Consider the following 27,290-nt stretch of genomic DNA (forward strand, 5'->3'; position numbering starts at 1 on the left):
GAGTCCATTATGGTCTACAGTGGTGAAAGGGTTAAAGCTTCAAAAACATTTGCAATGTTGGGATAAGCAGTGCAAATACAGGACTTTCCAAAAAATATCACTCTGTGCAGGTCACAGAGGTCATTGCTGGCTGACCTATGCAAAAAACTTGGAAGGTAAAACCTGTGAAATCACAATTTTTTGTGGGTTTTTAAATTTCATTGATTTCTCGGGTAATCTTCATCCTTGAATTCATAGGTGCACGAAGTAATTAGAAATTTTACATAAAACATAAAGCAATTCTCCTTTTTAGAGGGTACTCATTATCCAAAAATTAATGTACCCACGAGATGGTGTTTTGTCGGTAACCCATGAAATTGGGGTCCACAAATAATATGATTTCACAGTATGTAACGTGATGGTGTAGACACCAACTACAAACAGCTTATTTCGTAGTGTAAGGCAGAAGCAGGTACAAAATATGTATTATCAGATAAAGATTGCAAACTCTACGAAACTCTGATGTGGTCGTCACTTCACATACCTTTCAATAGGTGTCCAACTAGGGCGAAGTTAAAGTTATCCTTGAAGCTGAGCCCCATGGCATGGTCCAACTGTTTGAAGTCCCACTCGAGTGGTTCTCTCGTCTCCATCATAATCACCTCCAATGTCTGTCACACAAAATGTATTCACAGGTTTTATAAGTGGATCAGCAACCATCAGAAATTAAATGTCACACACAATACATACAGATACACGTGTATGATTGAACAAAGTGGGTGGGTGCGAGTAATAAATTATTTCACCTACTTATCTGGTGAATTTGGAGATAGGAGAAGATTGTTAATGTTGAGAACACCCCCACCTCCTATGTATATAAACGGCAACAAAAGATATTTTGTATAATATTACAATGGTAAATAAAAGTTGTGTGGGTAGGAATTTAAATAATCATTAAAAGATCAGAACTACTTGTTCATTTGGAATTTAAAAAAGATGCATTGCTATTATTGCAAAATATGTATTCATCAGTTATTAAACCGATAAAAAATGTATTCCTAGCCTTTCATGCATCGACAGATCCAGTAATTTTTAATGGATTATCAAGAGATGTCTATACAACAGCTGTCCTGTGTATTTAGATTTTGGTTTTGTTTTGTTTTCTTTTGTTTAACATCCTATTAACAGCTATGGTCATTCAAGGACGTGCCTCCATGTGTGTATGTGTGCTGGAGGCAGAGTATGTTGGTGTGTTAGCCTCCTTGTGATAGCGTGGATCTGATGCCGAAGGCACCCAGCACTGTATTCCAGCCGGTCACATTATACTGACAACATGATGGTTATTAAAAATATCTTAACTGCTATCCCTAACCCAAAATTGTCCACAGACCAAATGTTGAGGTTAATTTGACCTTCAGTCACTGTTGACCTTGACCCTGCCTTACCTCTCGGTCAAACAAGCCCATGATGTCGAGCGTGTGGAGGTTCTGTTCCAGCAGGGCCAGTCCAGCAGCATACAGAGAAACCTCGTCTAACTGGAGGACAGAGATGGCCGTCCAAAACAGGAACTTGTGGATAGAGGAATCCTGGAAAGGAAAATATAACATTGCCGTCAAATAGTTAAATGAATAGGCTTTATGACAGCATATTGAGCAACAACAAGTGTATTTTGTTAAACAAATCATCAACAAAACTATAACCCTTCAACCTTTCAGGTTGCATAAAAGGTGAAACAGAAAATCGGTTTGAGATTTGTTTATAAAATGTTTATCTAAAATCTCATTCCAAAATGATCAAATGTAACCAAAAGTAGTTCTGTGAACCACAATTCATTGAGTTGAGGTTGACTAGCATTTGACTCGTAAATATTTTTTTGGGAAAGGGACGTATTTAACTATTGGTAAACATGCCTCGAGAGATCACCTGTTCATATTAGATGTAGATGGCATACAGCAGTACTTACAGATCTAAGTAGAGGCTGAAGTCTGGTCAGACACATCACAATGGCCTCGATCAACGTCAAGTCGTTAAACGACTCCAGAGCCTGTAATCAGGACAGCATACATTTAATGATTTCATCTACATTACCAATACGGTAAAACCTTGTTATATTGCCAACATTTTACCACAGAAGATTTGGCACTATAAAGGAGTTTCAACCCAATGGAAGACTTCTTAATACTGTATACCGGGAAACTATCGCCTAGTTAAATTTTCGCCCTATGCCGATAATATCAATTTTCGCCCAATGTTAATTTCCCCCTTCACATTTGATTACCCTGTCTATTTCATCGCTTACTAATGTTCGCTGTAATGATATATTTGCTCTCATTGCAGAGGCCAAAAAAGGCGAAAAATCATCCGGTATACAGCAGTTCAGATTTGTTTCACATGACTCGTTGCACAGTCAGTATTAAATCAAGTTATTTATTAAAGGTTTGAAAAGTTGTTATTCTACAGTCACAAGTTAACTGGAGAAGTAAACTTTTAATTCTAGTCCATACCTTCATCATAATCTTGAGGAGCTGTTTGATCTCGGAGTCGGTCACAGTCTTACTGATACAACCAAACACAATGATAGCCCTGGGCTGGAGGGCGGGATTATACTGGAATGCAAATCTGTAAAAAAAATATCAAAAAAATCAAAAGCTGAAAACCAAACTGCACATAAGGACAAAGTTGTATAGGTGTTTAAAAATGAAGTTGAATTGCTATTCAAAATTAATCTTATTTTATCGTTTCACTTTCATGCGAATTTCAACCTGTGATTTGGGCTTCAAAAATGTTGCCCTCAACATACACACTATGTCGCAATTATTTCATTAAAAGTCTTGCGAAGGGAAACAAACAATGAGAAACAACGCCAATTATAATTTCCAAATCGCTCTATAGGATAAATGTCTCCATTTAATAAACAAAATACCAGAAATAAAATGTAATCAAGGGAAATACCAGCCCATGGAAATTAATGGTGGAACATATATATACATGAATTAGGCTGTAGCGCCTGGAGTTTAAAAATCGACCAACACACGTACCTTCTGGACAGGTCTGTCCACTGTTGTAGCCAATCACAGTTAGGAATGTCCTTCATACATGCCTGTAATTCAGTAGTCATGACAACAGTAAACACGGTGGTCATGGGAACAGTCAATTCATTGTGGTAATATTAGTTGTCATGGTAACAGTAAATGCAGTTGTTATGGCAACAGTAAATATGGTGGTCATAGAAACCGTATTTTCATCATTATAACAGTTGATGATAATAATAACAGACAACACAGTTGTCATGGTTACAGTAAACATAGTGGTCATGGTACAGTCGGTCTTCAGTCATTAACCAACACTTTGAAAATACTCAAATCTCATCTTTTTGCAGTTTCGTCTTGTAGTTTTAGAACTCAATTTCCTCTTCTATTACATCTTTTAATATATGCATAAATGGTCAGACAGAGAATGTGATAGTTCATAGTCTCTTACATACACAGTTGGCTCACACAAACACTCATACACAGATGGCTCACACAAACACTCATACACAGATGGCTCACACAAACACTCATACACAGATGGCTCACACAAACACTCATACACAGTTGGCTAACACAAACACTCATACACAGCTGGCTAACACAAACACTCATACACAGCTGGCTAACACAAACACTCATACACAGCTGGCTAACACAAACACTCATACACAGCTGGCTAACACAAACACTCATACACAGCTGGCTAACACAAACACTCATACACAGCTGGCTCACACAAACACTCATACACAGCTGGCTCACACAAACACTCATACAAATATTCAAGGAGATTATTCAAAAATATTTTTTTAACAGTATAGTGATATTTTTGAGTCTCTTGGATTGAAAAGTTTGAGGAAATTTAATGATACAAACCTCCATAATTTCTAGTAAGGCATCGACTATCGTCTCCAAGGAGCTGAGAGACATTTTCTCGTGTTCTGGAGCAGCCATTGTGAATGAGCGATCGCCTGGTCTGTAGCTTGTGCGAAATGCACTGACGGCTGCAGACTTCACCTTGCTGATCCCAAACAGCTGGTAAAACTTAGGTAGGGAGAACTCGGCCAGACTCAGCTTCAGGACCTTCAGTGTGGACTCGGCTGTTAACAGACAACACGGATGTGTTAGGATGCTGAAGTAACTATGTGTTAGGTAGATGTCAATAGACTTCTAAAAAGTCACAGTAAGGGATCCTGAAAGGACCTCATCCAGAATAGTATAGCAATTATACCAGTTTTCTTTTTATCTACTTTTGAAATGCACATTTACAAACACATTAATGTAAATGAATTACAATATCACAACTTTGTTTTTTGTTAAAATATTTCTACCATGTACTAAATCACTACCATGTACTCAATCTCTACCATGTACTAAATCACTACTATGTACGAAATCACTACTATGTACTAAATCACTACCATGTACTAAATCACTACCATGTACTAAATCACTACCATGTACTAAATCACTACCATGTACTAAATCACTACCATGTACTAAATCACTACCATGTACTAAATCACTACCATGTACTAAATCACTACCATGTACTAAATCACTACCATGTACTAAATCACTACCATGTACTAAATCACTACCATGTACTAAATCACTACCATGTACTAAATCACTACCATGTACTAAATCACTACCATGTACTAAATCACTACCATGTACTAAATCACTACCATGTACTAAATCACTACCATGTACTAAATCACTACCATGTACTCAATCACTACCATGTACTAAATTTCTACCAATTCCAGGGTAGGATGAATCCATACTTTTAACTTTGTTTTCAAATCTACAAATAACCCGAAATTCAAACTGTAGATAAATACAGCAGTCACAAGAATATATATATGAATTGTAAATTGGAATGTTTATATGCATTCTGTATTTTACATTGGGAAGTATGGATCCAGGCCCTGGACATAACACGTAAACCTAACCTTTCTTCTTGTCTCGCTTGCCCTCTGGGTACTCACCGCTGAAACTGAGCTGAGAGCATGTGCACAAGGAATGGATGATGTTGATGACGAGTCCGTGCGTTGATGCTCGCAGCGACAGCGGTCCGGTACATACCAGTAACGTAACAATGTGGAACAGAAATGGAAGGTGACTCGCAACTGAAACAGAAAGCATTTCATTTACTGAACCTATATAATTTCTCCTTTTTTTCTGTTCTTTCATTCTTTAGTGAGTGTTTAACATGGTATAACAACCTCACAATAGCCAAGTGATAAAACAAGGTATGCCACGAATGATAAGTATAGTAATTGCATAGAACAACTTGAAATAGGGCATTTTGCCCAATAGGCAGATATTCCCATTAACATTTTTTGAAAGGTTCACAATGTGACTGTCATACACGGAAAACAAAAGAGTTTATTATTTTTGGTCATTGATATTTTAAATTTTCCAGCTGGATTGACCTAACAATCCAATATGTTGTTGGAAGTCAACATGAGCACTATTTCAACTCATATTAAGTACTCTTGTTGGCCCAGATATATAGTGTGTAGGGGTCTTATTGTGAGAGGAAACCAGAGCACCAGGAGATAACCATGTGGTCGGGTAGGTGACCTCATACCATTTCACGTTCGGTCAGGGAATCAAACCCCGGCCGCCTTGGTGACAGGCGAGTACATTGTCCACCCTGCACTGTGAATTGTTGAACAGCATGCGTCGATACTCACTATGATGGACAACATGAGTAAATACTCACCATCCAGTGAATTGTTGATGGACAACATGAGCAAATACTCACCATCCAGTGAGTTGTTGAAGGACAACATGAGTAAATCCTCACCATCAAGTGAGTTGTTGAAGGACAACATGAGTAAATACTAACCATCCAGTGAGTTGTTGAAGGACAACATGAGAAAATACTCACCAACCAGTGAATTGTTGAAGGACAACATGAGAAAATACTCACCAACCAGTGAATTGTTGAAGGACAACATGAGAAAATACTCACCATCCAGTGAATTGTCGATGGACAACATGAGTAAATACTCAACATCCAGTGAGTTGTTGAAGGACAACATGAGTAAATACTCACCATCCAGTGAATTGTTGAAGGACAACATGAGAAGATATCTGGCCAGGATGGCTATGTCGTCCCACATCAAATGCTGTTCTAGTGTTGGTGTTGGGGAGGTGCACGTCTTGTCTATCAACTACAATATATGTTTAAAAGCTTATTAGTTGAAGATAAAAGCACATCTGAAGGATCTGAAACAGAAGTACGCTACCTGCAGATAAAACTGTTGAAAATATGAAGGAATCATATGAATTGGATGTTCGAGAAATAGACGGATGTTGAGGAACACAGCCAATAGTATAACTCTCTAGAATAGGAGGTAGGAATGACACTAAAGTTTATACAATAACACATATATTTCAGGCTTGTTTGGTTTGTTTGTGTTTAACGTCCTATTAATAGCTATGGTCATATAAGGATGTGCCAGGTTTTGGTGCTGGAGGAAAACAGAGTACCCGGAGAAAAACTACTGACCTACGGCCAGTACCTGGTGACTGCCCAACATAGGCCTCTTACCTGCGACCTACTGGTGGAGGGATAGTGATGTCAGGCTCAGTGATACTTACTCTACACAAACGACCTATGACCTTCCGTGACACAAGCTGTACATTAGCAGAGGTCAAGGCCACAGCAGTGTCTGCCATTATTTCTGCCTGTATAGAGCCCAGTCCTCCAGTCACACTCCGCTGTAAGTAAAAGTCTCGCATTATAAACTGATCACAATTCTCTATATAAATGATAATGAATGAGTTTTAAGTGTTCGGTGAATTGTTTTTACCATCAAAGGGTGCTGTTTCAGGTGCTTAAAACCTGTACATAATATTTTCTCAGATTTTCTGTTTCCTTGGTCCCCCCCCCCCTCCTGTATTTTGGTGATACAGTAAACTGTTCCCATTGTCTCTACTTCCTGAGACAGTCATAAAACAACTGTTAATAGTTATAGCACAGAAAAACAGCCTTTTTTTCCCCCCGTAGGAGGAGATGTGCGTGCTCAGAATTAAAAACATAAATAAAATGTGTGTATGTACACCTTAGGGAAAAATGACACTTTTAAATGGCATTTTTTGAGCTGTTCTTTCAGATGAAATCATCAGATCATAAAAAATAGGAATATTTAAGCAAATTCACTGGGTCCAAAATGGGGAGGCTCCCTCAAAATAGAGAGAGTTGGCAAGTATGTGTGCTAACATTTATGTACGAAGTACAAAACAGAAAATATATGGTTCATGGCGTCTTATCACATTTGATAGTAAGCTTTTGGTCATTTACCTTGATGAAGCTGTCTAAGACCATGTCCAGTAGGTCAGCCACTTGACCGATGTTGCCCCATATCTTGGCTTGTATTGAGGGATACATCTACAGGGGAGAGAACTCTTCTCATTAGCATCATAGCCCATATAAGGCATTATGTTAAATTCAATTAATTTATGCAATAAAATGCTTTCAGATGACAATTATATGAAATAAGAGTAAGGATGTTTTGGCTTAGTGAATAAATGATTTTTTAACAAGATAATATCTCTTCATATCATCTGGAAACAAGAAAGTTTAGAATGCATTCATCAATTTGGGGAATCTTGCTTTAAGGATCCCTGTCTCACTGTACCGTTGTTTTTCCTACTTTCAGTAACCTCCCCTTAACTTCTGTTCGGATATAACTATAAAAAAAGTTAGGGCAGAACACATCCGTTGACAAGGTAGTTCAACTGATTAGAGCGATAGTATAACAATTTGAGGACCAGAGTTCAAATTCCGTTCCAGCCACATTGAATTTTTACACTCTAAACACTGTTGTTGATTATATTTTGTATATATTTCATCTCTAATATTTCTCACACAGAAGTCCCACAAGGTATGGTTTTCTTTTCAGAGAAGATTTATCAAAGCTATAACAGAAAAAGCAGTTTCCAACACTTTCAATGGTATTTACAGTTTTTGGCAGTGGTATAGGGATCCTTAATTACGAAAAATATATCACATTTGTTTGGGATTTTGTTATAGGTTTCCACAATGCCTTACCTCAACTTCCTCTATCGTCATGGTGATGAGTTTGTCCAGAATCAGAGCCACTTTCTGCCTTTTGTTTTCATCTGAATGCTTACAGAACCTAGGAAATAAAACAGATTTCCACATCAAGAAAATATCAACTACACAACATATTTGCTCGAAGCTATAAACCAGCTAACACAAATAAATGCCATCAAATCTGAATAGGGTCATGTGACACATTGAAGAGATCTAACTTCAGATCATATAGAAGGAAAAAATCAAGAACCATCTAACCAATCAGCAGTCTTCAATATGCATCTTAATGACATGAATTAAATATTGTACTTTCGCCTTTTTCAACTCTTGCAATGGGGTTAATTTTTCGTCATCACAGTTCACCATATATGTTGATAACATGTAAAGTGGCAGTTATACACTGATCATATTACATTTATTTCAATGGTGGAAGGCGAATGTTTATCAGAGCGAAAATACCTCAGTATATTTGGAGTTGCCTTCCCTTACCTGGTGAGGTTCGGTAACCATGGAGTGATGTACTCTAGACACAAATGTTTCATCTCTATGTTGGAGTTTCCGAAGCCCTGGATACACTCCTCCAGGAACTCTAGTGTTAGATGAGGCTCATTAGCGGCCAACGTCTCACTGATGGACTTGATGAAGATGGTGTTGTTGGCGGGGATACACAAACCTGACCACAAATCAAACATCCTTATTGTAATGTGATTTTCCAGCGTAACTTTTGGAAACAGTACACAAGCAGGCATGATTTATGTGCCATAGTGTTATTTTGAAAACTACTTAGAAAAGATATGAACTTTTGCCACATTAAAATTTGATTGTGAGATCTTCATTGTTACTTAAATAGGAACTTTGCCTTGCCTTGGGAGAAGGGTGAGGTGGAGTGGGGCAAGCAAATTGGAATGTAGTCCAGAGGCAAAATGGCCCTAAAGCTGTAGAAATTTAACAAATATTTAATACATATATATATATCAGTTTCATGTGCTGAAGGTCCGAGTGTGGGCAGATGCACGAACGACTGGACAAGATACACCAATTATGCAGAACTTTTGTGGTTTTATTTGGGAAGTAGTCCAAGGGGAAAATCTGTTTTGCTTTCTGGTATATTTTGAGCATATATCTCAGTTCCTTTATGGGAACCACCAACACATTACTTGAAAATATTTAGGGATCAAGGTCTGTGAGACAATTTGTATATTTTTCTTATGTAGCAGACAAAAAACATAGTTACTTACCTGTTGTTTCCAGCAGCTGACCTTCTATCTTCAGGTCAAAGGTCTGAGTGAGGGCACACAGCAAGTTGTAAGCAGCAGACCGCAGACTGGGATCGGAGCTGCCCAAGTTGAGCAGGGCCTATAATACATATTGTAAACTTACAGTGGGCTTAATATTAGAATTGATATTTTTTGTAAAAAATGGTGAAAATATTTGCTGATTTTGCATTGATCATCTCAGCACTATCCATATTCCTTAGATATGCTCATAATAGACCATCAATACAAACACACAAGAATTTATCTACAAACTAACACTATAATACAAACTTTTCACTGCGTTAGAATAACCTGTCTACATGGCAATAATGTTAAATAGCACCTTGCTGAGAAAATGTGTACTTTGACATATGTCCAAAATGTCAAGTTTGTCTACTTGAAACAGAGGTAAATCTTGACAGATATCCTGGTAAACAGTAAAACTATAAGTTCCATTTAGAATTTCTAAATACCTTTTTAACTACTGTATACCAGAACATTTTCTCCCAGTCAAATTTTCGCCTTTCGATTGCAAGATACATTTTCGCCTAATAGTAAATTCGCTCTTCACAGTTAATTACAATGCATATTAATTTGTTTAAAAATGTTCATTGTTATGATAATTCGCCCTCATTACGAAGGGCAAAAAAGGGCTAAAATCAAACTGCAGCAAAAATTCCCTGGTATACAGTATATATTTATGAATATTATGTAATCATTCTTCCCCCAATACTTACCACATTGAGCAAGGTACCAGGCACATCCTTGGGCCGAATCTTGGTATGGACCGTCACAGTATCCTGTCAAACAACACAAACACAAGTAAACATCACAAGATCGGCTTTCTCTGACATGCAAAACCGTACAAACATTACGTCACAATAATAGGTATCTCTACTAGACACCCGAACACAACACTTTTATTTTCGAATCTCGTTCAACGATTTTTGTCACAATAATAGCTACATGACCTAGATGCTCAAAAAAACACTTTTATTTTCATCTGTCGTTAAACTTTTTTAATGAAATATTTCGATAAAAAAACAAAACTGATTATTTTTAACCAATATCAAGCGGTTGTTCCATGCCTGTAGAAAGTATTTGTGAGGGATTAGGGTCTTTGTTGTATACCACTAGACTACATACTAGGTATGACACAACTACTCGACTACGTACCGGCTGTGACAGCTCCCATCTCGTCCTGATATGTATGATGTCATGTACAATGTTATCACAGTCGTTGTGGATAAAAGACAGAGGTCCACTCTCATTGGATATTGTCAGGGTGAACTGGTTATCATCCACGAGGCAAACCTACAACCAGAAAAAAATAGCATATCTTACCAAACATGTTAATGAACTTATCGTAATTGCAGTTTGAAAAAATGGTTAGGTTTGGTTTGTTTGAGTTTTATGTCCTATTAACGGCTCTGGTCATTTAACTCTTTCCGTACCGCAACTCCGGTCCGGATTCCGTACCGGATGTACTTATTAGACTCACCCCCGCGCATATAACAAAATGGCGGATTTTTAATGTACTTTTTAGACTAGGTGTAACTGCCGCAAGAATTTAACAGGTAACCGTGAACAAATATTGTTATTGTGTCATGTTCTGGTTCATAGACAAACACTTCTTCATTTTCGCAGCATAATGACTAACTGGCAGCTGATTATGACTGAGAAATCGACATTTGTCTGGCAATAAACGATACGATTCCTTGTATTTAACACAGCGTTGTAGTGCAGGTTTCCAATGGGTTTGATTATGGTTACAAATGTGGAGACGTTGAGTTTTTTTCTAAATACAAGTAGATTTCATCAAGACTTATATTAGAATATTCAAATTTAATTCCATAAGTCCCAACAAATATCTGATGATGAATTTACAAGTGTTTGTAATTAATTAAGTTGCCGCCAACTTGTTTACATTTGAGGCACCAAATGCAAACATCTTGCGGCAAAGGCGAAAACTTTAAGTCACATAATAAAAAAGGTGTACTCTGCGCAACTAAAATTATTTCTTCCAAACTGATGGGTTCTGATTTTAGCGACAATTAATTGTTTTTTCGCGACAGTCTCGTGCGATAACCAACTAAACATCAGGCAGGTTACATCATAGTCTCTTGTCGTGTGTACATGACAACGGGGATGAGACGGCCCTTTATTTTGTTGTCTGTACACGACAACGGGGACCAGGATGACATATTGTTGTCGTGTGTACACGACAACGGTACGGAAAGAGTTTAAGACATGCCAGGTTTTTGTGATGGAGGAAACCCGGCATACCCGAAGAAAAACCACCGACCTGTGGTCAGTACCTGGCGACTGCCCCACGTAGGCCTCTAACCCTCGACCTAGTGGAGGAGGGCTACTGGTCATAGAGGCTCAGACACCTTAACCACTTAGCCACTTTGGCCCCCTTTCAGAAATAGTATGATTAGAGAGATTATACTCGACTCAGAATTGAGTTGATATATGTAAATGAAAATTTGAGTGAATGTTTATCAGACTAATTTCTTCTGATCATAATTTTAGAGAATTACGATACAGGATATATTTTTGCATATTAGGTTTTAAAGTTTTAAAGAAAAAACATTACAAATTTTCTCCCTCAAGTTAATTTTTGTTTTCATTGAAAATATACAAGAGGAAGATGAGCACTACCTCCTCTATTTCTGAAGCGTAGTAGACGTCGTTGAGCAAGACCTGGTGTCCGAGCACTCGTAGTTTCTCCGCTGAAGTTATCTGGATGGCATTTGGACCCACCTGAAACAAAAAACAGCAAATGTCACAGAGAATATGAACAAAGTGGAATATAAATTTTAAAGTAATCTACAAAGAAGCTATTGTTTTTGACACTGAAATCAGCATACAACTTATTGTACTGTAGACAAAACACTTACCAGGTACCAGAGAAGAAGCTGCTTAGAGATATATGACCAAATTACCCCCCCCCCCCCCTCAAAAGGGCTCAGCTCCTTCATCTGTACAATATTGTATCCTCATCATCGTGGGATGCTTCCAAACAGTTGCACCAGATTGTTTGTAGTAAGTGTGATAATGAAGACTTTGTCTTGAAAGCTTTTTACTGACCTTGATTGTGACTTCATACTGACCTTGTAATGACCTTGTACTAACCTTGATTGTGACCTTGTACCAATATTGATTATGGCCTTGTAATGACCTGAATTGTGACCTTGTAGTGACCTGGGTTGTGACTTTGTTCAAACCTTGATTGTGACCTTGTACTAACCTTGATTGTGTCCTTGTACCAATATTGATTATGGCCTTGTAATGACCTTAATTATAACCTTGTAGTGACCTTGGTTGTTAATTTGTTCTGACCTTGGCTGTTACCTTGTACCGATCAAGAATATGACTTTGATTATATACCCTTTACTGACTTTATGACCTTGTACTGACCTTGATTGTGACCTTGGTGTCCTTGTGGGAGAGTTTGAGGGCATTATTTGATATTTTGAGATCCTCCTCCAGCGACACTGTTGAGCCAGGTAACTTCTGCTGATCAGGGTCAATGTACTCATTCAACCGTGCAGGATGGTCAATAAAAAACAACTTTCTATTTCCCTGAAAAGAAATTGGATTCAGTTATAACACAGTGTACCAGTATAACACATGTAAGATTTAGTGATACTGAACTCAGGTAGTACGAAAAATTAGTATCACTGGCCAAATATGCAATATGAATCTGTCTAAATACATTGAAACTATTTTGGCCTTCTTTTTCTGTCTAAGAATTTTACTTATATCAGGCAAGTCACATGTGTATTGACCTTAATATAAGAGTAATGACCTTGATTTATAATAAATGACCTTGATGTATTTATTCCCTGAAAAGAAATTGGATTCAGTTATAACACAGTGTACCAGTATAACACATGTAAGATTTAGTGATACTGAACTCAGGTAGTACGAAAAATTAGTATCACTGGCCAAATATGCAATATGAATCTGTCTAAATACATTGAAACTATTTTGGCCTTCTTTTTCTGTCTAAGAATTTTACTTATATCAGGCAAGTCACATGTGTATTGACCTTAATATAAGAGTAATGACCTTGATTTATAATAAATGACCTTGATGTATTTATTCCCTGAAAAGAAATTGGATTCAGTTATAACACAGTGTACCAGTATAACACATGTAAGATTTAGTGATACTGAACTCAGGTAGTACGAAAAATTAGTATCACTGGCCAAATATGCAATATGAATCTGTCTAAATACATTGAAACTATTTTGGCCTTCTTTTTCTGTCTAAGAATTTTACTTATATCAGGCAAGTCACATGTGTATTGACCTTAATATAAGAGTAATGACCTTGATTTATAATAAATGACCTTGATGTATTTATGAAATGACCTAAGTGTATTTGTAATAACTGGACCAAGTGCAATAACTATGACCTATGTGTAATGACCTTGACCTGTGTAATGACCTTGACCTACTTGTTATGACTTTGACCTACGTATAATGACCTTGATGGTTGTGTACTGACCTTGAGAGGAGTGAGTATTCTGTCGTGGTACTTGGTATACTCCCTCACCCACGAGTTACAGTTATATATATAGCAGGCGACAATGTTCTGGTACACGACCTCCGGCATCACCACAAACCACTTGGACAGGAAATCGGTCTGGAAGAGCAAACATACCACATATTTTTCAGGATAATCTCACAGAGCCTATAACTATTTAAATACAATAATTATCGCCATTCCTTAAAAATAACTATGAATATTTAAAAAAAATCATCACTAAAATATTCCAATTTTTTAATTGTCTTCTTTTTCATCTTTGGCTGCATTTCTGATTTCAAACATCAGCAATCATGAATATGATCAGATAGTGAAAGTCAATTTTCTTTAAATATACTGGATCAATTAATCTACACTATATTAAGTATGAATTATCACTGAATCACAACAATAAACAAAAGCAAATACAAGTATGTGAAAGGACTTATGGGTCATTTTTGGCCTCATAAAACGTGAAAATTTCAACTCAAATAAATTTGCTGATTTCGGTTATAAACATCATATTGGTTAATTGGAGCTATCTTTTTTGGTGTAGATTTTTTCCTATGAGCATGCGTAGATGTATAGCAACGAAACTGCGTTGCTATGCAGAAATATGGTGTATTTGGACAGTTAACATGCAGAAATGAAAATGTTTTTCGGCATGTGACAAAACAATATTTCCTTTCTACGAATGAATACTGGTATGACAATGTTTAAGCATGTCAAATATTTATTTGTTTGTTGCATGCGTAGTCTTTCATCCCTGATGAGGCCAGAAACACCCTTAGTCCTTTTGCCAAGGATATGAAGCTGATGACGGAACACAAAATTACACAAATGAATATTATGTGACACTTTTCTACACATTTCACTGTACCATACCATTACCTTTCAAATATATACTGTCAAACTTTGAGGTTTCAAAATTTGAGGGCCCTCAGATTTTTTTTTGAAACATTGAGAGTTTAACTCATGAATGATGATGCGCATTCGATGTATTTATGCACTGTTTGCATGTTTACATGTTAAAATACATTAATCGATATATTAAACAATTACGCATAAACTTTAAACAATTACATTTACCAATTACACATATACATTTACCAATAACACATATACATTAACCAATAACACATATACATTAACCAATTACACATATACATTAAGCAATAACACATATACATTAACCAATAACACATATACATTAAGCAATAACACATATACATTAAACAATAACACATATACATTAACCAATAACACATATACATTAAACAATTACACATATACATTAACCAATTACACATATACATTAACCAATTATGCATATACATTAATCAATATATTAAACAATCTTTACACACGAATACATTGACACAACTAGATCTATCACCTATTTCTAAATAACAACAATTATTACACATATACATTATAAAATATTTACACATTTACCCTGTTATTTTTAAACAAGGCAGATAAATACTTGTGCATTATTTACAAACACAGATTTACTACATACTTACAAATAAAACAAATTTTCAGATACAACACTTCATTATATATGTCTGATATATATACAAATAACACATATTAGAAATAAAGCACATCTTTACATTCATAAAATTGACATGCATAACACATTTTTACACAAATATACAACAGCACTTACAGTTTATGACATATTTACATATAAAATCTATCTTCACATACACAAAATATAATGCATGCCACATTTTTACACAAATAAATTAGTATACCACATGTTTACAAATAGCCTTGATATCCACAAGCAATAGTAACACATATACCACATGTTTACAAATAGCCTTGATATCCACAAGCAATAGTAACACATATACCACATGTTTACAAATAGCCTTGATATCCACAAGCAATAGTAACACATATACCACATGTTTACAAATAGCCTTGATATCCACAAGCAATAGTAACACATATACCACATGTTTACAAATAGCCTTGATATCCACAAGCAATAGTAACACATATACCACATGTTTACAAATAGCCTTGATATCCACAAGCAATAGTAACACATATACCACATGTTTACAAATAGCCTTGATATCCACAAGCAATAGTAACACATATACCACATGTTTACAAATAGCCTTGATATCCACAAGCAATAGTAACACATATACCACATGTTTACAAATAGCCTTGATATCCACAAGCAATAGTAACACATATACCACATGTTTACAAATAGCCTTGATATCCACAAGCAATAGTAACACATATACCACATGTTTACAAATAGCCTTGATATCCACAAGCAATAGTAACACATATACCACATGTTTACAAATAGCCTTGATATCCACAAGCAATAGTAACACATATACCACATGTTTACAAATAGCCTTGATATCCACAAGCAATAGTAACACATATACCACATGTTTACAAATAGCCTTGATATCCACAAGCAATAGTAACACATATACCACATGTTTACAAATAGCCTTGATATCCACAAGCAATAGTAACACATATACCACATGTTTACAAATAGCCTTGATATCCACAAGCAATAGTAACACATATACCACATGTTTACAAATAGCCTTGATATCCACAAGCAATAGTAACACATATACCACATGTTTACAAATAGCCTTGATATCCACAAGCAATAGTAACACATATACCACATGTTTACAAATAGCCTTGATATCCACAAGCAATAGTAACACATATACCACATGTTTACAAATAGCCTTGATATCCACAAGCAATAGTAACACATATACCACATGTTTACAAATAGCCTTGATATCCACAAGCAATAGTAACACATATACCACATGTTTACAAATAGCCTTGATATCCACAAGCAATAGTAACACATATACCACATGTTTACAAATAGCCTTGATATCCACAAGCAATAGTAACACATATACCACATGTTTACAAATAGCCTTGATATCCACAAGCAATAGTAACACATATACCACATGTTTACAAATAGCCTTGATATCCACAAGCAATAGTAACACATATACCACATGTTTACAAATAGCCTTGATATCCACAAGCAATAGTAACACATATACCACATGTTTACAAATAGCCTTGATATCCACAAGCAATAGTAACACATATACCACATGTTTACAAATAGCCTTGATATCCACAAGCAATAGTAACACATATACCACATGTTTACAAATAGCCTAAATATCCACAAGCAATAGTAACATATATACCACATATTTACAAATAGCCTAAATATCCACAAGCAATAGTAACACATATATACCACATGTTTACACAAATAAATCAAAAGAATAAGTACTTACAGTACTTACTCTAAAACGGTTCTCCGCACAGGTGTGTGTGAAGTCTATGACCAGCTCAAACGGCTTGTTGTAGAATGGTTTTAACGTCAGTAATACATGATATATAAGTAGGTCTCCGTTAATCTCTCCCACTCTACAAAGCAAATACGATATTTTGTTTATTTTTTGTTTATTATTATATTTTTTGTATATTTTTTGTTTATCATTATATTTTTTGTTTATTTTTTGTTTATTATATTATATCTTATTCATCTCGTCTTTTGTTATTATAATTTTGTTAATTTCTTCATTACATTTTGTTTATTTCTTCTTGTTGGCCTCCTAAAAAGCCAGCAAGGTATGGTTTTCATTTCGGGGATGATTTAACAAAGCTATAGTTATGTTGGAAAAAAACAGTCTCCAATACTTAGTTACAGCTTTGGCAGAGGTACGGTGATCCATGGGAACTGTATACTTGCCAACTCTCTCTATTTAGGAGGAAGACTCCCAATTTATGATCCTAAAATTTAGTATTTTCAACCACCGAATTTGCTTAAATAATCCTATTTTCAAAGATCTGATGATTTCCTCTTAAACAGCTCAAAAGATACCATTTAAAAGTGTTATTTTTCTCTAAGGTGTATATACACACATTTTATTTATGCTTTTAATTGCAAGAACGTGCAATCTCTCCCATGGAAATTTCAAAACATTTGGCAAGTATGGAACAGGAGTATTACTTACATAATTATCAAGTTATATATTTCAACACGAAGAACCAAGACATAAACTTACTTATATCTTCTAGCTATATAATAAAATACTGGGTTGCCAGCTTTACTTGTCCCGGCCTGGTAAAATATGTGTAGATTTTTAAGCGACTTGAATTCATCTTTTTCGTGCATGTTGTGTTTTGACATGATTTCTTCGAATTTCGTACTTGTCATGTCCATACTGCTCCATCTGGTGGCAAATATTCCAACACTGCGAAAAGAGAAAGGACAACAATGGGAGATAACTCTATCAGATCAATTGCCGGAATCACACGTCAACATTGAATAGGAAAATTGGTCAGCGTGGTGTGTGTTTTAAGTACTCTAGATATTCTGAACCTTGTAGATACATGATTAATTAATTTTATCAAAGCATAGATAGTGATTTTCAATACATTCTCAAAAAGATTGAATTTATGAATGTAATAGCTACTCATAATTGATACAAAACGTAAATTACCAAGAAAATGTTTACAACCGTTAAATTTTATTCAGATTTAAAGTTTGTAACTGTAACAATCACTTTGAGACGTATTTCATCAACAAGGCTACAATACATCATACAAGTCTGATAAAATACTGTATACCAGGACATTTTTCACTCCCCTACCCCTCTGTATACGTAATGAGGGTGAATATAGACGAAAACCATAATAAACATAATCATTTACTGAGAAGGGCGAAAAAAACAGGCGGCGTAAATTGATTTATGGGCGAAAGGCGAAAGTTTGACTGGGCGAAAATATGTCGCTAACCCGCAAAATTCCATAGAACATGACAACAACACTTACTGAGAGTCGAGTGGTCTATGCTCTGGGGGTCCCAGATACGCTAACAAGGTGGCCATCTTGTCAAATGGCCGTCTGCCCACTGCCTTGTGGTCTCTGTAACAAACAAACATTTCATTCTAACTTGTGAAAACTTTCAATAAATATGATAAAATGAACTGATTTCACTTTCCTTTTTCCAGTACTGGTCAAACAAATAATGCCCATTTTGTGAAATGATAAATATTGAAATTCGAAATGAACTTCTACAAATCAGTTTATACATTTTTCAGGTCTTTTTTCCTGAACTTCCAGATCTTCATTTGAAAAGCAATGTTTAACTAAGGAAAAGTTTGAATTTCAGAAGAAACTTCGCAAAGCAAGGGACTGGACTCGTTTTTTTTCAATTTTAAAATATTACAATAAAAATTTAATTTCCTTTTTCATAAAAATCTGGGTGCGTGTGAGACTGACCTGCTGCTAGAGAGGTAGTCTCCGATCTTTTCCTGGTTGTTCCAGAGCAGACGGTGGAGGGCCAGAACATTGGCATCATTAATGAAAGAGAGGCTGTGGTTCCCTTGGTCGGGAATGTCACAGTCCGACGCTATCTCGGTGAAAAACCTTGGTAAATTAAGTGTGTACATTTTAATCTATGTTTAGAATTTTATCTTCGTAATAATTTATTTATCTTCGTAATAATTTATGCAGAAACGATATACAGATTGTAATGGGAAGATGAAACCATGAAGATTAATTCAAAGAATAATTCATTTACCCCTTCACCCCTATGTCACTTTAGTAGACTCTACCATACATTGATCTGGATGAGTCCATTTTGGTTTACAGTGGTGAAAGTGTTAATAATTGTTATTACTCAAAATATCTATCAATATTACCATTAATCAATAAAATGTTTCAATAAAATCGGGGAAAACATCCACCAACCTTCTGCCCGCCTCAAAGTTGGTCTTCAGGAAGTCGTTGAAGGTCCGCATGTGGTTCTCTTTGGTGAATAGGAGGTGGTTGGCAATGTTTTGCATGATCTTACACATAAGTGTAAGACCACGTTTAATCTTGGGCGTCGGCTCCTCATCAATTATCCCCGATTCATACGGGGAAACTGTAACAGTGGCTTGGTATGAGACATGCATTCTTACACAGAGAAGACAGTACATGTATACATTCATACATGAAAGAATGATCTTAGATTGAAGAAATTTTCTTGCGAAATTATCCAGATTTTTTGTTTAAATATATTTTAAATCAATCGGAGGACTACAAAAATTCACTGAGCTATTTGAAGATGTTCTCCTATAACGTAACATCAATGTTTTTACATTTTAATTTACCATTAAAACAAATTTTAGTGATTTATAATCTTCTACTGTTGCTATTGATTCAATGACAAATTTCTGGTACAAAATGTTTAACACTTAATTAAGTTTTGTATAAAACCTAATATTTTTTATTTTTTTAAATCCTGACTTGTGCTTAAATACCCATTATTTATTCATCTATGTGATATTTTGTGAACAATACCATACATTATTTTAAACATACATATAAATTTTTCTAAGGTTTACACTTGATAGTTGCTATAGAGTACACCGTTACCTATAGCTAATTAACATTTCAGACTATAAACTATGTAGCTGCAAAAACATGTACATTCCAAGTACAATCTTGACTTAAACTGTGACCCAGAAATAAACAACCTTCAGACACTGATATTTCTGCAAATGTTTCCAAATTTGAGCTGAATTTTCTCTATGAAATTACACTAACACTGATGTTTACGTTAGAAAATATTTAACTGGTCAATGAAAGTTTTTATCAATGATTAGCTTGATTTTCTCGCAATACAGAAAAGTTGGCCCCGGGTAATATACATATCCAAAAGTTGGCCTCGGGCCAGTATAGCAGGCCTCGGACCAATAACTGAGCAAAAACAGAAACAGCCGATCAATAATGCTGTTGTAATATAGATATATTCTGAGTTTGCATGCACCATGCTGAAGTGTTTTGTACAGATACTGCCATACAGAGATATCATTCTCTACATAGTGTTGCCACGGTAACATGCTAGACATCTACTAGTTGCCAATATGCTAGAGCGTGACAGAGTTAATGGTACAGAGGGGTAATGGCCGTTTCATTTCATTTACTTCTGCAATATTTTTTTTTATTTCTTTTTTTTTAATAAAAAAAATATATTATTCTTCGACTATAAAGTTTAAGACAAAAATTAATCTTGATTGTATTTATAAAATAATTTGTTGTGAAATAACTCTTTCTAAGGTTTTTGTTCAAGCTGTTGAGTCTAAAGTAAACTAAATGTCAAAATTCACTTCTATTTAGTCGTGATCAACTGGCAGTAAAAAATCAATTAACACAATGTATTAGAAAAATGTATGAGTATTACTTTTATAAGTTTGCCAGTAGAGAGATTTTCACAGATAAATAATGCCTACAGCATGCTAACAATTAATACACTGAGTTACTGTGAATATCTGTACGATAAAATTATTTTACAGTTAAATACAGTACATACTGTATAATAATGTATAGCCTATTGTCTATGCATGAAATACAATGTATATAAATTCTAGTCTGTTGTCAATATTTGTAATGAAGATACGTATATACCTGGTACATGTTTTACGATAATGAACAACAGACGGTATATATATATATATATACCAGTATGGACAACAGACTAGAATCGTACTTGGACTGTAGGTTTATATATATATACCATCTGTTGTTTATTGTCAAATAACATGTATATATCTATCTACCTTTTGATGTCTATTATGATATATATAATCCCACGTTTGTTTTTCATCATCGTAATAAATATCTATATAAACCTACGATTTGTTGACAAACCAGGGAGATATCAATAAATCTATAGTCTGTTGTCAGTTATGATATATATCTACGATTTGTTTTTAATCCATAAAATGATAAATTTAAATCTACGATATGTTCTTCTCTGCGATGATATAGATATATCTACTAGTAGCATGGCTTTATTAGCGATACACAATCGACATATATTAACATTGAACATGGAAGCAGGTGAGTTTTCGTACAAAGACACAAAACCTGGTGACAACTGAAACATGACCCACAATGCAATCTCCATGTCAATAAGTGTATGACAGCTGACAGGAAGCTCCAGCAGAAGAAATGTGACCTTTTAACTGTGTGTGAAGTGTCCTTACTTACAAGTGTTTGAGTAAACAAGATTGTAAGCATTTTCAAGATTCTATGTGAAAACTAATTTTGTGGAATAATAACGTGTCAAATCAAAGACTTTTTTATTTAAGAAACAACACAGCGTTGTGAAGGGAAAAGTATGCAACTCAATCAAAACTCAAACTGTCAAAGCTAAGCTAGCATTTGTATGTCCAAGAATAAATGTCAAAAGTGTGACCCTAGCAACCGATGAGCCATAATTCTCAGTGTCATAAAGAAGTTGAGCTGAACTTATATTTCCAGGAAAAATCGAGGTGGGAAAGCTAGCATCTGTACATATCCAGGTAAATTTTAAAAAGTCCCAACTATGTGCTAGAATTTAAATTTAATGAAAGTGTCAGTAGTAAGTTTATTTTCTTGTTTTAATTCATTTACCCCTGAAGACACATTTGAACTCTTCCCATTCAAAAGTTGGAATAGTTCATTATAAAATTTCAGGGGTGAATGAGTTTAATCTGTGCCGACATGTTTGAATTTACTTCATGGCTATTATCCTCACAAATTATCTGAATCTATGTATATCAGTTCAAGATTCCTGTGCTTTTATAGCTATAGGCTTTTCTGTTCTATAAGTAAGACATTGTTTTCATCCAGCGTAACAGGAAAAAATGTTGACTACTAATACACTGTTTTGATCACAAACCTGGTCCCTACATGTGAATATATTAAAGTCTGTGTGGAGATGTCCGTCCTGTGTTATTGTAAAAGTGGAAATTTTTCGTGCGCGGAAATGTTTGCGTTACGACTCTTTGAACTGATTGCGGTTTGGAAATGTTTACATTGGTCACGGTTCTGAAGTCTATAAATTTTATATATTTATAAGCTATATAACCATGAAAATACTGTGTACTCGGAAATCAAATATTTGCCTGTCACCGGTAAACTCCATACCCCCACAGTGTAATTTTTTCACCCTTCACATGAAATTACTATAAAGAGTAAACTCTGTACTACTATTCGCTGTCATGATAACTTCGCCCTCATTGCGTAAGGCAAAAAAGGCAAAAGTTTTTAACTGCAGCGAAAATTTCCCGGTGAACAGTATATGGGTGAGGATATTTTCACGCTAACTTACTTAATTCGAAAACATGTGAGCATGTCCACACTCAAAAATTTCCACTTTTACAGTTTTTCGATAATTTAACATATCTATACAGCTACACTACAGTATAATGATTTCTTGCCAATACGCATGAGAATGTCTGTAAATACATCTGTACAGCACCAGTATACAGTATAGCCGTTAGCTTTTGTAAACAAACCACGCATCCACTAGTGACTGTCAAGGTCATACAGAGGTGAGTTACCTATGGCAGGGTTGATGAAGCGCAAGAAGATGACAGTTCCGATGACTGTCCACACAGCGTCGGCACTGTTTTGCTGGAAACGCTGTGTTACAACTTGATGCAGACAGTGGCACATACTCCGCAGCTTGGTCGGAAACCTGACGGGAGGAGAGATCCAACGGTTACAAAGGTCAAAGGTTATACTGGGGAGTGAAGCCAAAAGGTGTATAGGTGAACAGATCCAGTGGGGTCAAAGGTTATAGTATCCATCAGTCAAAGGTTAAAGGGGAAGAAACAAAGTTCACAAGGTCAAAGGTTACAGTCGATAGGTTACAGTAGGCTATCATGCAGTGGGAGATTCATATTAGATAGGTCAAAGTTCAAACGATGGAAGATCTACCTAGTGAGGGTTATCTAGGACATGAGAGGAAGACACAGCTTTACAGATTGATGGTCATATTGGATAGATTCAAAGAAACAAAGGTCAAAGGTTAGGATATAGGTAGTTACACAGGTCAAAGGTTACACTAGGTAAATTCAGTCTCACAGGTCAAAGGTTACATTGGATAGATTCTAAGTTATAGGGTCAAAGGTTAAACCAGGTAGATTCAATCATACATGTAAAAGGTTACATTAGATAAATTCAGTTTCATAAGGTCAAAGGTTACACGAGATAGTTGCGAAGTTACAAAGGTCAAAGGTTACATAAGGTAGATTCTATGTTACAAAGGTCAAAGGTTACACCAAGAGGAAGATTCTGTCACACAGGTCAAAGGTTATGTTCCCTTGACAGCTATACAGGTCAAAGTTTACAATAGCAGAATAAGAATTTCCCTGTGTCCCATCAGTATCTTGGTAAATAGTAGCAAGAATGATATCAAAAGATTCAACAGGTCAAGTTTTACACTGACAGGAAAATGTCCTAGTTACACTGGCAAAGATTTAAACCAGTATAATCAACCATTACACTGGACGAGACTTAAATTGGTGTTATTAGCAACATGTTTGTTGTAGCTCAGATCAGAAGTAAACACTAAATACGGGCAGTCCTGCTAGGGTTAAAAAAAGTCAAAAAGTACAACTGAAAATTCATGTAAGAACCATAGCAACACAAGATAATTGAGTCTAGATACTAATCGACAAGAGAGGTCAAAGGGTAAATCATACAAGTCGAAGGTCATAAGACAGCTGCTGCTTTGTGCCAAAGGTTAAAGGTGAAGCCCTGGTCTGACCTGACCAGCATGCATTCACGTCAATTCTAGATTGACTAAGTTAAAGCTAACAGTTTATGTTAATAACCATCAACAAGATATCCAAAAACCTTTCTATGTATCAACCAAGAATGGTACAGAAGTGTGTTAAAGTAGTCAGTCCCAACAATTTTCTACTTTATACAGGCCTCAAAACTTTATATTCCTGCTAAATTTTACGTGATTTCCTCTATATTCATACAGACATTTATAGGTTGTAGGCCTATATAGGAAATAAAACATTTGAAATTATTCCGAGCAATGCTGCAAAAAGGTATTGGTACTGGTAGCACAGTTGGTTAGCTCATTTCTTTATGAGTAAGCAACTGCAAATTAGCAAATGCCAAAAAAACAGAGAAAAATTTGGAACTCTTCTCTTTTGGAGATACAATACACAGCATGGGACTTTCTGCCTTAAGACAGTTCTTAATAAACATTTATTTGCTAACTTCTGTAGTAAACATAACTTAAGGCAATATTTCATAAATATATTTATAGACATGTGTGTCTCAGATTTTGGGAATGTAAGTTGATGGTTATCAATATTCGACTATGAGAGTGTCGGCCATAAGAGTGATAGGCTGTAGATACGAGTCTCAGATACCTAGCCACAGCTTCGTGTTTTCTTATTTCAACAATCTACTAATATTTGACAGTTTACTTTTAAATCTGAATATTTTGGGGTCCACAAGAGTGATTGGTTACTGTATAGCAGTTATATTTCGCGGGGTTTTTAATTACGCTATATTCGCACTCTGACTAATATCCGAGAATTCTAAACACCGCCGAAGTTATAAAAAATGTTAACCACTTTTACGGACCTTATCACAACACGTTGAAATACTTTTAACCCAACGCTGTTATGCAAGCTTAAATAAACTCAAATAAGAAGACCACCGGACAACTGGGCAGTCCATGTAAAAACAACACTTACCGGTACATATAAGTGGCCACAACATATTTGTGTGTACACAGTAGGTGATTTATTGATTACAGTTTACTCCTACAAAGGTACATACACATTTGATTTTCTTTCGAGTGAAGTCACTGGCAGATGACGATGCTCGGGATTAGTGTTTTTCAAAAGGTTTACCTGTATTTTGAGGGTTTACCTGTATTTTGAGGTTTTACCCTTAAATGATGACACTCAAAATATTTTGCATGACACAACGGATTCGATTGCACAGAGAAATTTAACTCCCGCGAATATGTACAGAATACGACACTGCGAAATATTGACCCCACAAATTTAAAGCGCTATACAGTATATCATATGTTGGACTTTGTGCTAAGAAGAATAAACAGTTATCAACATTTTTAAAACAATCATAAACCAGGTTTGAAGCAGCAAGGTATCTTTGATCGTGATAAAAAAGGAAGAATCAATATTTTGATTGAAAAACATGGCGACAGTGATAACAATGGGGAGATGGCATGGCAGGGTAACCTGTTTGTCCTGTAATCAGTTCCATTGTTTATTATAGTTAAACGTGTATTAAGGATCCTCGTACCGCTGCCAAAATCTGTATGTATATATGCATTGGAAAAAGATTTTGCTGACAGGAGTATAACCTTGATAAATCATCCCTGAAAAGAAAACCATACCTTACTGCAGTGTTAAATATTCATAAAGATAAACAACAGCAGTGGTCTGGGTGTACATTCAGCGGGACCAGACCGGGATTCAAACCCGGCCAGGACTTCAGATTGTCATGCTTTCGCTCTAACAGACTGAGCTTCCCGGTCAACAGATCTAGAAGTGTCCTGGTCCAACTGTGCTACAGTTATATCCAAACGGAAGCTAAGGGAGGTAACTGTAAATTTAAGGGAAAAAAACTAGTGCAGTGGGGCAGGGATACTTAACACTGTCGCCATGTTTCTCTACAACAGGGATTGCTCAGAACTCAACAAACTTCACATCCTGATGTCTCTTTACTGGATTTCTTTCTACATTTTTTCCCCTTCAATTCTTCAATTATATTTTCATTTTTAGTGGTTTGCATGAAATGAAAAACAGGACTGGCTTTGTACTGAATTCATTCGCATAAAAGAATATTTTTAAATTTGACGTTGATTTGGTTCAGGTCATTTCAAAATGCCAATTTCAGCCAATACGTGGACAGTATTGGCAAGTTAACTTCCTTCAGATAGAAGGTAGCAATAGGCTCAAACTTAGATGTAGGTGTGACCTAAAAATATTTTTCATCAATATTTGTTAATTGTCTCGACCACTTTATCACAAACAATTTGTATGATTCTGAGCATTGCCCCTCACTCTCGACTCCCTGAAGTACAAAAGCAGCGTATAATAGAAGTAGGCCTGTGTATAAGTCTGGTCCCCATGGCAACAGGCTGGGGCCAAACGGACGATGCAGGGCTGTTCTCTCCAACCTTCTTTACCTAACGCTGGATTGAAAAATCGGAGAAAAATAACAGTGCCGGTTGCTAGGATACTGTGGTGAGGGAATCGGAGGCTGATCACCTGGTAGACACAGTGGCACATCACGCGCAGCTTCGACGGGAACCTGCTATATACAAATATGCCCCATGTTGCCGGGCATCAATACAAGTATACATACGAACCACACACAGCGTCACTGAGCATCAGAACAGGTATACATATACATAAACAAAACCAATTTTCTCATGGTATAGGTATCGGTATACCAAAATGTTTTGCACTACCAACACATTACAATATGCAACAATTTTGCACTTCATATTTCATAAAGTAAACTTAGGTTCATTTATAATGGCAAGCA

The 27,290-nt window shown here is 35.8% G+C and overlaps 1 protein-coding gene across 4 annotated transcripts in view; it reads right to left on the minus strand.

Annotated features, from left to right (window-relative positions):
• Positions 1-27,290, minus strand: part of LOC110460018 (neurofibromin-like) — an 88,964-nt gene that overhangs the window by 7,801 nt on the left and 53,873 nt on the right. For all 4 annotated transcript variants that reach the window (XM_021512714.1, XM_021512713.1, XM_021512712.1 and 1 more), the window contains 24 exons: positions 23,300-23,436; positions 19,677-19,851; positions 19,206-19,352; positions 18,756-18,848; positions 17,987-18,175; positions 17,222-17,345; positions 13,863-14,000; positions 12,768-12,932; positions 12,009-12,110; positions 10,521-10,658; positions 10,082-10,144; positions 9,327-9,444; positions 8,578-8,761; positions 8,083-8,170; positions 7,333-7,419; positions 6,630-6,749; positions 6,082-6,199; positions 5,006-5,146; positions 3,888-4,111; positions 3,018-3,079; positions 2,484-2,598; positions 1,943-2,023; positions 1,425-1,565; positions 524-650 (listed from right to left, as the gene is read on the minus strand). In XM_021512714.1, coding sequence (XP_021368389.1) covers positions 524-650; positions 1,425-1,565; positions 1,943-2,023; positions 2,484-2,598; positions 3,018-3,079; positions 3,888-4,111; positions 5,006-5,146; positions 6,082-6,199; positions 6,630-6,749; positions 7,333-7,419; positions 8,083-8,170; positions 8,578-8,761; positions 9,327-9,444; positions 10,082-10,144; positions 10,521-10,658; positions 12,009-12,110; positions 12,768-12,932; positions 13,863-14,000; positions 17,222-17,345; positions 17,987-18,175; positions 18,756-18,848; positions 19,206-19,352; positions 19,677-19,851; positions 23,300-23,436 — 3,077 coding nt within the window. The remainder of the gene's footprint in view (positions 1-523; positions 651-1,424; positions 1,566-1,942; positions 2,024-2,483; positions 2,599-3,017; positions 3,080-3,887; positions 4,112-5,005; positions 5,147-6,081; positions 6,200-6,629; positions 6,750-7,332; positions 7,420-8,082; positions 8,171-8,577; positions 8,762-9,326; positions 9,445-10,081; positions 10,145-10,520; positions 10,659-12,008; positions 12,111-12,767; positions 12,933-13,862; positions 14,001-17,221; positions 17,346-17,986; positions 18,176-18,755; positions 18,849-19,205; positions 19,353-19,676; positions 19,852-23,299; positions 23,437-27,290) is intronic.

This window comes from Mizuhopecten yessoensis, unplaced genomic scaffold, assembly GCF_002113885.1.
Source record: "Mizuhopecten yessoensis strain PY_sf001 unplaced genomic scaffold, ASM211388v2 scaffold10293, whole genome shotgun sequence".
NCBI classification, from domain to species: Eukaryota; Metazoa; Mollusca; class Bivalvia; order Pectinida; family Pectinidae; genus Mizuhopecten; species Mizuhopecten yessoensis.